Raw genomic sequence first — 11158 nt, forward strand, 5'->3', positions numbered from 1 at the left:
ATAATGAATTAAATCAGAACCAATAATAGAAATCTGTTGCCTGCAAGTACCTCAGCAATTAACCGTATGCAAATACAAGCTCAGAGTATCAGATATTTGGCCATATTAAACTAAAACTAAATTAATGTTTTATCGTTTTGACATGGCCATATATGTTCTTACTTTTAAAGTAATAGTATAGCCAGCTATATCTCTCCTGCCCTGAACATAAAAGCCAACACATCACTCTCCCACATTTCAGCAGCACGTTTCTCTGATGGCAGCCACGCAAGGTAAATATAACATGTGCCAGATTCTGTCATTTCATTTTCTGACCACTGGCTAACACACATGCACTACTGAAAACCAGTCTCCCTTCTCATTCACCTCCTCTCAAACACAACCCCTGCATCTCAAAGTGATGTAAAGAGTTATGTTCTAGAGATTGATGCACTTGACAAACCCCCGCTCAACTGGTTGTCTGCTTCCTCCAGCAGAACCAGGAGAAAGAACAAATCAATACATTTTGAGGGAGATAACTGACAACAAGCCAACAACAGAGCTAGGCAACAAAGTTAATACATTTCATATACTTATATGGATAAAAAGATTCAATGAAAATGGAAAAAGATTCAATGAAAATGGAAGTTCTGCGACTTTAAAGAAAAAAAACAACAGGGTTGTTTAAGTTTGCTAAACTCTCCACATGAGGTTGTTTTTGTTTTATAGGTAGACATAAGTCCCAGAGGAAAATTGTTGGCAATTAAAGTGACAATGACAGAATAACTACTAGATGTAAGGTAAAAAGATGGTGGTATGCAATACTTCCTTTTGTGAATTGTGAATGTATTTGCAAATGTAACATGACTTTTTTCTGCCCTCTGATGTACAGTAGTTAGTATCGGACATGCTCCACAAATTCTGTAACTTGTGGGACCATTTAATCGGAATTTTGACCCTCACCTTATTCATGTTTCCAGCTTGCTGAGCATTCATTGCGTTGTGTGTACCCAACTGTGGCCCTCCTTGTGTGAGTGTCTCTGCCAGCACGCTGCCTCCAACACCAGGTCCTTGTGCACCCGGCATGCCTTGGCCCTGGTACTGCATGCCAGGTCTACCCCGGCCTGCTGGCCCCAGAGCCCCATTCATCACTTGTCCTGCCTGGCCCATGACCCCGTGACCTTGCCCACTGTTCAACATGGCCTGGTTGAAGCCCATGCCTGTGCTTCCATTGCCTTGTCCAGCAGCTGCACCACCTTTCTGGGCCTGGGGAGACTGGTGATTGGTAGAGCCCTGCCCCAGTGGACTTTTACCAAGCACAGCGCCGAGCTGGCTTCCCACCATGCCTCCCTGTTGGGGGCCACCTCCTAAGATGGAGGAGCTTCCCGGTCGGAGGAGCTCAGACAGCTGCTTGTGTTTTGCAGCTGCATCCGGAACGATGGAGTTGAGACCAGGACCCCCTCCACCTGGACCACCATTAGAGGACATTCCCATTCCCAAGTCTCCATTGGGGATGAGCTCATCTGGCAGGTCATTTTCCAGGTCAAACAGAGATACAAGATCTAAAAAAAACAAGAGAGAAAGGGGAAATAATTATTAGCCATCATCACTGATTCTCTCCCTTTAATCACTAACAAAAGAGCAAGCTGCTTATAACCTAGGTTTACTCAAACCATTATGATCAGATTAATCAATTATCACAGTAATCCCAAGTATGACCATTTACTCAGACCCGAGCAAACACTGGGTTTTAACCTTAGGAACAATTGTTACATGAAATATACCTTTTGCACACTGGAGATCATCCAGTGATACATTTAGTCTTCTGGTTACGAGAAGGAACCATGAATCAGTATTCTATCATTAATAGGTAATATCTATTGTCTTTTTAATGATGACTTCAAATAAAATTATTTTTGATGAAAAAAACAACATTAAATAGAAGACAGGTACAACATTAAGTATATCTGTTTTAACTCCCTTTCTTCCTAGTCGATCCCTTGTCTCAAGATGATGTGTCTACCATAGCTACCAATCTAGAATAATTGGCTTAGCTCGGGAAATTGTGTTAAAATCACGTGTTTTCTATGACAAAATTTGTGCTAACATTCACTTGAACCTAACCAGACATGTTTGGAAGATTTGCAAATGAAAGCATTTTTTTTTCTCCAACGGTCTAGTGGTGTGCCATCTGTCAACCACAAAAATGAACAAGTTCTGTGACAGTTTCATAATGAAGCAAATTCTCAACAGTTGTATCCAAACTAAACCAGGCCTGATCATTGAACGAAGGTAGAGATAATAAGTGATCATATGTTTGCATTTTATAAGATAAAAATGGCATAACATACAACAAATGACTTTCTACAAGGGAATATCACAACAAAATCTTCTAAATATTAATTTTGGTCAACTGCAAAGGACAGAGAAACATGCACAGATGATTTAAAAAGGTTTAAATTCTAGTCATCATGAAAAAAATAAAAAATTAATCATGGCTAGATTTTGGGCGATACCAAAAACATCTCTGACGGCGACGCCATTGTTGATTTGTAAATATCCAATAATCATATTATTTGTTGTATGCCCTGACAACTGTCATTTTTAAATTCTTCTTTAGAAAGATATGCCTTTATATATCCCTTTCAGACACAACGTGGCAATAGCAGCACTGTACTAATTATTTTCAATGGCTTTTCAATGGCTTGCACTGTCAGTACAACCAGGTTTGGCCAAAGAAAAACATTGCTAATCAGAGCCAGGCGTCGTTCATTAGTGGAGCGCAACAGTTGGGAAGTAACCTTTAATATGCCTGTATAAGGGCATTTAAGTTGGTAGGTACAGAACCGGAGACTTTGTAGGCAAGCATTAGTGATTTGAATTTAATTCGGGCTGCTATAGGTAGCCAGGGGAGCTCAATGAGCAGTGGGACAACAGCGTCTTTTTGAGTTTTAGGGCTGCCACGATTAGTCACGATTATGTCGACGAACAAAATCGTCGACAACTAATGTAGTAGTCGACGCATCGTTTTTTTTACTTTGTTTTTCTCTCGAAACTGCGGCAGCTTCCACTTCCACGTCTGCTTTTCTGTCATATACACACACACACCCCCCTATGCACATGCGCAGTAGTGGTAATCGGCGTCAAGCCTGACTGTACCGTAAATGATACCATAACACAGACCCTCCAGGAATTCGCGATGTTGCGATTTACAACTTCAACGCAACTTCAGTGAATCCCCGTGAATTCGGGGTGGTGTTGCAATTTTAACCAATCACTGCGATTTTTCTGCAACTTCCGCGCAGTTTTAACTCGGCGGGTCAGGGACGGCCGCACGGGACCTCTCCCCGGCGCTGGCTGGCCTCCGCCGGGCGCATTTCCTCCACGGTGGCTCTGGGTCGGCATGGAAAGACTCGGGGGCAACGGTAGCTCACGGCTTCATCCGCGAGCTTTACGGCGCCAGCCCGCCCGCCCCTCTCTGTGACAGTCAATTTACGTATGATCCATTTAGACTAATCTAAAAAATAATCGGTGATTAGTCGACTATCAAAATAATCGTTTGTGGCAGCCCTAGAGTTGATTGAAAACTCGGTGCACACTGCAAGCCCTTTTGCTTCCTTTGGATTTATTGATTTTTTGTTTGAGATGCTAACATAATTTTTTTTATTGTTGCCAATATCAGATTTCAGTGTGAACAGGTCACAGTCTTGAACCACGTGTGCAATAGAACAGTAACAAGTTGTCTTCTGGGGTAACTAAAAGCACTTTGTAGAAAAGGTAAACAAGAACACCAAAAACAGAACATTAATGAAGGTTACAGTCCTAATCACACATCTACGCCAAGGTCCTTCACGTGAGGGTGTGAGTGTTCCTGTGTCAGCCAATAAAGATTTTACCAGCACAACAGCCTCACCCACACACGCCCAGCTCAGTGTCAGGGGCTATCTGGGTTATTACGAGGGGAGAGAAATCCAACCTGTTTACTGAAATGAAATATGGTGGCAATTAATGCGAGCTTTAATATTACAGCCACAGTCTTTAAATGGAATGCCTGGGCTTTTAGTGCGTAAGATTAAAGCAACAAGTCTCAGAGTTACAGCAAGAGACATGAATAGAGCATAGTTGAGCGCAAGCACCTGTTCCTTGCCCTGAGGCCTATTGAGCCACAAGATTGAGACCACAAAAATCTAAGAGGGAGAAGATACAGCGGAGCCAAAAAGCTTTCTGAAGGAGAAAAGGTGCCGTCAGCACAGAGAGTCTTTTCAAAAGCCTCATAGTACGATCTGAATTAGCTCATTATACAAGGGTATGATGAGCTTATCCAGTAGTAAGAAATCATGCAGTGACAACGGAAGCATCCACTAGCTGGAGAATCTCAACACTTGAGTCATACTATTCTCACCTGAAGAGGACATTGCTGCTGCCGGCTGTAATTCACCCAAAGCTTCTCAGCAGCCCTATAAAAATCTTCAATTAGACTCTTAGAGTCTGGGAGATAATAACAGGCTGTGGAGCAGACTGTTGCTGCCTTACCAGAGTCAGAGAGAAATGGGATGGAGACGGGAAGAGTACGATGCTCCCCTCTCCCATGAGAGAGGGAGAAAAGTCACTATGCTATCATGGCATTGCTAAAAGGGACATCAGATTTATACAGGAACCAGGCTGAGCATGGGGAAAGTAGGGTGCAGCTTTTAACATGCAGTAGTACATACACGCTGATATGTCTGATTCTGCCAACAAATGGAAACACACACTCACACAAAAAAAAACGTGTCTGACAACTGAAATGTCAGTAAGAAGAACTAAATTATACCTCTGGCTATACTTAAAAATAAATAAAAAATAAATAATAAAGCAATGTCTGGATGGATGTCAACCAGAAGAAAGGGAAGGAAGCCAATATTTAGCTGTTTTTCTATTGTGTTTGTGATGAACTGAACTCTTTTTAATATGTTATGAAGAGCAAAATCTTTGTTTTCATAACTATCTGCCTTATTGTTGCCATGGCCTTGTTGTTCAGTGTTTTGTCCCCATTCAGCTTGCATGAAACTCTTGTTTTAAAAAACTGTTTTTAGGAGGTTAAAAAAACTGTAACTACTGTGTAACTAGGACACCTTAGTATCAGGAACAGGTCACTTCAAGATACATTCCTTTTTTCTTTAAAAAAAAAAAAAATCAGATTGGTAGAATCCCCTCCAAAAAATGAAGAGCGTTCAAAAAACTGAGAAAACACAGTGCTAGGCAGTTTTCCACACATTTGATTGGCAGTACATTTGTAAAGCGCTTAATATGGTGCTTTATAAGAAGAGCTGTGATGTCTTCAAGATGTGCAAAATTAGTGGCATGCTACACTTGTAAAGATGGGGCTTCAGTCATTTGCAGTGCAGTGTTTATGAAAACCACAGTTGCTGAGAGAAAATGGGCAATGCTACATGATCTGAGAGGGCAAAAAAATGATTTTTTGGGCGGTGGGGGGGTTTCAGTTCTTGCAACAAACAGATATTTGAATGGATGAAATCGCTCAGTCTTGTTTCAGAGGACATGATCTTGTGGATATCTGCTCTAATTCTTTGTATCGCAGAGGGGGGAAAAAAGGGGTAGCGGTAAACAGGGTTGTAGAGTTGTACTGCTGAGAGTTTTACACGTTTAAATCAGTTCCACCTCTGCTGAGACATTAGCCAGCAGATACAGAGTATCATATGCCTTTGCTCTGCCATGCTGTTGAAAGCATTTTAACATATAACTGTATTTTATCGTGTGCTAAAGTTAACATAGTCGAGTAATGCGGACCCAGGAGTTAGTTGATCATGTACAGACAGGAGGAGGAAACCCTGCTAGGTGAGCAGGCTTGGACAGTGGCTGCACGTTTTCCACCTTAAGCACTGACACGCCCACTTAACCATACAAATTAAAACAAGGCCGACACTGGCTTGTGGCTAGAGGTGCAAACACATACTGACACGAGACCAGAGCACGATAAAACACTATCACACATTGACATAAACATCAAAGACAGGCTGCTAATCTGTAAGCAACCGTGTGCAATGGGCTGGATGAGGCAAAAGGAGATGCCGGCATTCAAACAGGACCCAGTTCTGCCGCAGAAACGCAAGTTTTTCCCTTTATTTGAGTTGGTCCGGGTCGCAGGGGTGTCAAAACATGCGTCGACCAACAGAGAAGTTGAGTCGGATCCAACTCCCGGAAAAACGCATAACGCTGCGGCCACCAATCTGTCATTCAGCTTGGGCAATTCCTTCCACAGTCAGCCTGAAATGTCACTGAAACTCTGATAGCAGTTGTGTTCTGTTCTGTTTTGTATTTTTCATGCACCAGCTTCTAAATCTGTGTCTGGCTCGCAATTTACTGCAAAATAGAGACATAAAGTCGTCAAATTTGTTTTGTGCCCGATGGTTTGAGAGAGAGAGCGAGCATTTTGGATTTACCAAAAGATTTACCAATAACAATCATGACTTGTAAGCCAAACCCATTGTGGAATACAGTGGTCCCTCGTTTATCGCCGGGGATACGTTCTAAAAATAACCCGCAATAAACAAAATCCACGAAGTAAGTTTTACAATTATTATACATGTTTTAAGACCGTAAAACCCCTAACCACACACTTTTATACACCTTTTTACACAGATTTTGTACAGTACTCCCTTAAAAAGGACCAAGGACACATGTGCGGTTCTCCCTTAGCCAATTTAGGACGCAGAACACAATGCGCGTTCATACTGTACAGTACGCTGTAAAAAAAAAAGCATGCAAAATTACACTGAAAAAAATCCACGAAATAGCGAGTCCGAGAAAAGTGAACCGCGATATAGCGAGGGACGACTGTATTGTGATAATACATCTATGGAAGTAAGCACGGATTGGTTGCACTAAAATATTTTACTTTTCAAACCACCTAACAGAATGAAATTAAATAAATACATGTATTTGCTTTCTTTGTATATTTACGTTCTATGCGTGGATTTACTTCATCCATCGAGAACACCAACCAAGTAAATTTAAGTGTGCACAAGAAAAACGTACCATAGATGTGAGGCTGCAAGCTACAGGTTCCTCACAGATCTGCTTCAGAATTAAGGCTTCCTCAGTTTAGAAAAATCTCCCTCCCATCTGCAGCCAGGCACTTAAAATCTTAAGAACCTGAGTTGCATCCAGGACTTCAAAGAGAGCAGGTCTACAAGAGACACTATCTTACTGATACATGTGTTTGCGTGCATCAACTGAGACGGAAAGGGCTTCTTACAGCAGTGGAGAAAGAGTCTCAGGGTCAGGCTGCTTTATTGCTCTGCAAAAGCTCCCGACACTCCTTTGAGAAGATGAGCTACCTCAGTTGAAGATCAAGGACCATCACAGGGCTGGATAATGCCGCCACCCACAGAAGACAAGATAGACCAAACAAAGAAACTGACAGATGTTTCCGATCTCCACTGCAATTTAAGTTGAGCGACTGCACTTTATACAAGATGAGCTGCAGTGGTGTAATCCCAAAATTCAATTCTTGATGCTAGTGACTGTTCAGTGCAAAGCAAGTCTAGTGCATACACTAATAGGCTGTGCCAGGAAGGATAATGTTGCTGCATGGAACCAGTTGACACAAACATTGAGTTTTACTACGGCAGCAACTAAGATTTTTTTTCCTAATTGAATAATCTGTTGATCATTTTCTAAATTTACTGATTAGTTGTATGGTCCATAAATTGTAAGAAAAAGGTGAAAAATGTCGATCACGGTTTCCCAAAGCCCAACGTTGTGTGGCATCCTCAAATGTCTTGATTTGGCCACAGCCCAAAGATATTCAGGTTACTATCTTAGAGGACTAAAGAAATACACATCTGAGAAGCTGAAAACATATGGACATTAAAAAAAAAAAAAGAAACGCTAGACAACTAATCAATTAACGATTTTACTACTAGTTTTTAAGCATAGTGAAAGAAGCGGAACAATGTCTTAAGTCTTTTAAACTGGAGGGGGAAAAAAAAAATCATTAATACTATTATGAGAAAACTATTCGACAACTACTTCCACTAAACTGACTTAACGAAAGTGACACTATTCTCTGGTGTCAGTTTCTCTTAGGTCTATGTATTTTCATTTTCTTTTGTTCCAGGTTCTCTCAGTGTTATCTCTGGGTTTTGGACAAAACATCTGAAGACATCACTCAGGACATGGGGAAAACATAACGTACGTTATTTCTATTTTACAAATGAAACAATGAGTTAAAAAATAATAATGAATCAGCAGCATAATCAGCGATGAAAGTAATCATCAGTTGCAGCCCTATTCTTAAGACACAGTCCTGTCATTTTATCTTGCCTGTTAACATTACATTTAGATGGCTAGTGCTGAGACACATCCACTGAACAGCCCTCCTTTCTACGCTTCCTCTACGAGATACATCGAATGCTCTTGCTCATGTAAAACTTGTGTGATTGCAGACACCACTTTTCAAACCGCATCAGCAGTTTTCAAAGTTTGAGTCAACCCTCCAAGGAGTTCATACATGACAGGCTAGATCCCGGTTCTGCTCTGAGGAATGAACCGGTTAATAAATAAAGCTAAACTCATCACATCAAATAATCCCCCCAAATGCCCACATTTCAGTAGCAACTGCTACACAAATCAGAGCACGAGCAGGGTAGGAAATTATGCTGATAAAATATGAAAGTGGTTGGTAGATTTAAGACACAAAATAACAATTTATCCCTGAATGGTTTGATAATTTGAACATTTATCTGTCAGTGGCTGGAACAGGTTGACGTTTTTTTTAAAGTTAATTTCTTACCCTGGGTGTGTGCTGAAAACCTTAAATATGAGATGGTGGCATGCCATCAGCTGCTAATTTAAGAAAGAAAATAATGTGCTGGCCACAAAATATGTAAACTATTTATTTAAATAAAAGAAAAAAAGGGGGGGGTCACTTTATTTTAAAAAGTAAACAAACACTCTTGAGCAAAGTTGCTCTGCAGGTCTGACTGGAGAAGGTGCAGACCCTAGGGCTTGTTCATAATATTCAGTCTTATCATGGCAGAGGGATTATCTTGCTATCAGACAACACAGGTTCAAGTGCTGTCACAAAACTGCACTGTAAAGAGGGGGACGCAATAATTATTTTAATAAATGTACAGGTGACACTGTACTACTCATGACAGCAGACCCAGAAAGGTGCCACAAAAAGACTCCTGCAGATGTAACATTTCATCACCTGTATCTCAGAGATGTTAGGATGCCTCAGCCCTGTTATGCCATTCAACTTTTAACCCTTTAATGCTGAAAAGTTGGAAGCATACTCTTCATGATGAGCAATTCTCATGTGATGAAGAGGCAGTGAGTTTGCACTTTTTTTTTTACACTGATTTCAGACTTAATCTAACAATCCTACAGGAGCTTTCCTGTGATATTTGTACCACTGAAGATGGGTTTGCTTTCACCATAAGCTCTTTTGCTTAAAAAAAGGTGCAGTATGCAGGTTTAATAGACATATCTTACTGTTTATCCTCTTTGTCAGTAAGTTGCATGTGTAAAAAAACAAAAAAAACCATGTCCTGTTCTTACCTGGGCCATCTGATCCTGAGAGAGGTGAATTCAGCTTAGGTCGCTTTGCAGTAGGGGGTCCGGCATCCAGCAGATTGTCAGCCATCCTGCTCGGCAGATTTTATGAATGGATGATGATGCAGAAAAATAACAGTAGGATCAGTCCAAGTTGTCGGCCTCTGTCTCGTGATAACTGGTAACTTTTCCTATCGTTACGCGTAAAAGGAGCAATTTAACAGTTTTTTTTTTTTTTTTTTTTTTTTCTGGACTGGCAGACTGGCGAAATGCTGCCTGGAGAAAAAGGGCTTCAAAAGAAAGGCAACAGCGCCACGCTTCGCCACCAAAGATCACCCCATGATAATCCAACACCCAACACCCACATAATTATCCTCAATAATTACGTCCAAAAATTATTTCAGTTCGAGAAAAATAAATAAAAATCAATCATAAAATATTACAAAAGCCGTAGGCAAATCTCTTTCTCCGCAGATCGCCGGTTTCACGTCTGTACACAATCATTTTTTTCGCACTCGAAACGAGCAGCCATAAAATCTATCTCGGGCTTAAATAAAAAGAGCAAAATTCAAAAAATATTTTCTATGAAGTGGATTATTTTTCTCGTCGCTGTCTCCCGGTAAATACAGCGTCTCGGGACGGAGATACGGCGAGAAGCGGCGCTCTCTAAAAGGGAAATCAAATATACAGTGGGCTTTCGAGACGATAAAAACCCATTTAACCCTCACATGTTTGCATTAATTCTCATCGGAAGAACTAACACTTCGATTTTATGCACGAAAAAAGCCGTTTGAGCCCGGTCTAAGCAGCTCCGGTCGGTTTTTAAAATTAATGCTCCCCCCGAAATCCCGATTCTGAGCCGCGTCAAGATGGCGGCTGTTGATTCCTCCGATACAAAAAAAAAAAAAGTTTTTTTTTTTTCTTCCCAGCGAGACTGAGGGAGGGGGAGGCGGCGCTGTGACGCCCTGACGTAAACCTGTGTCCCACCGTGCGTCATATGGACGTACGTGAAGTTGCCTCTTTAAAAAGAAAAAAAAAGAAAGAAAGAAATTTACAGAAATGTGCTTCAGACTTTAAAAATACATGGCAGTTACCGTTATAATTATCAGAAATAATGCATGGTCGAGGTTAATATACAAACAGCAAAAAGTTCCGATATATTCACATACTACCACTGGGCCTATGATTTTATATTTGTAATTCATTATCACCATTTTATGCAACTTTATTAACACTTCATTCTGGATAATAACTATAAGCATCCCTTTATTGTAGTATTCACTTTAAGGGAAGAAATAATGCATGGTTGAGGTTAATATACAAACAGCAAAAAGTTCTGATATATTCACATACTATTTTATATTTTTAATTCATTATCACCATTTTATGCTACTTTAATAACTCTGTTAAGCACTTAATTTTGGATAATAACAACAATAACCATAAGCATTCCTTTATTGTATTATAACAGCACTGGGCAAGGGGTGTGTGCAACCAATGTAACTTAATAGGCCTATAATTTTATATTTGTAATTCATAAGTACCATTTTATGCAACTTTATTAACTCTGTTAAGCACTTAATTTGGGATAATAACTATAAGCATCCCTTTATTGTAG

At 40.5% G+C, this 11158-nt stretch overlaps 1 protein-coding gene across 3 annotated transcripts in view; it reads right to left on the reverse strand.

The window, feature by feature from the left end:
• The window catches only part of crebbpb (CREB binding lysine acetyltransferase b), a 30885-nt gene extending 20363 nt beyond the window's left edge, over positions 1-10522 (reverse strand). For all 3 annotated transcript variants that reach the window (XM_019258037.2, XM_019258038.2, XM_019258036.2), the window contains exons 1-2: positions 9547-10522; positions 943-1541 (exon numbers count right to left, since the gene is read on the reverse strand). In XM_019258037.2, the coding sequence (XP_019113582.1) occupies positions 943-1541; positions 9547-9631 (684 nt within the window). In that variant the 5' untranslated portion in view covers positions 9632-10522. The remainder of the gene's footprint in view (positions 1-942; positions 1542-9546) is intronic.
• Positions 10523-11158: the final 636 nt, after the last annotated feature.

The sequence above is a fragment of the Larimichthys crocea genome, chromosome XII, assembly GCF_000972845.2.
Source record: "Larimichthys crocea isolate SSNF chromosome XII, L_crocea_2.0, whole genome shotgun sequence".
Classification (NCBI taxonomy): domain Eukaryota; kingdom Metazoa; phylum Chordata; class Actinopteri; family Sciaenidae; genus Larimichthys; species Larimichthys crocea.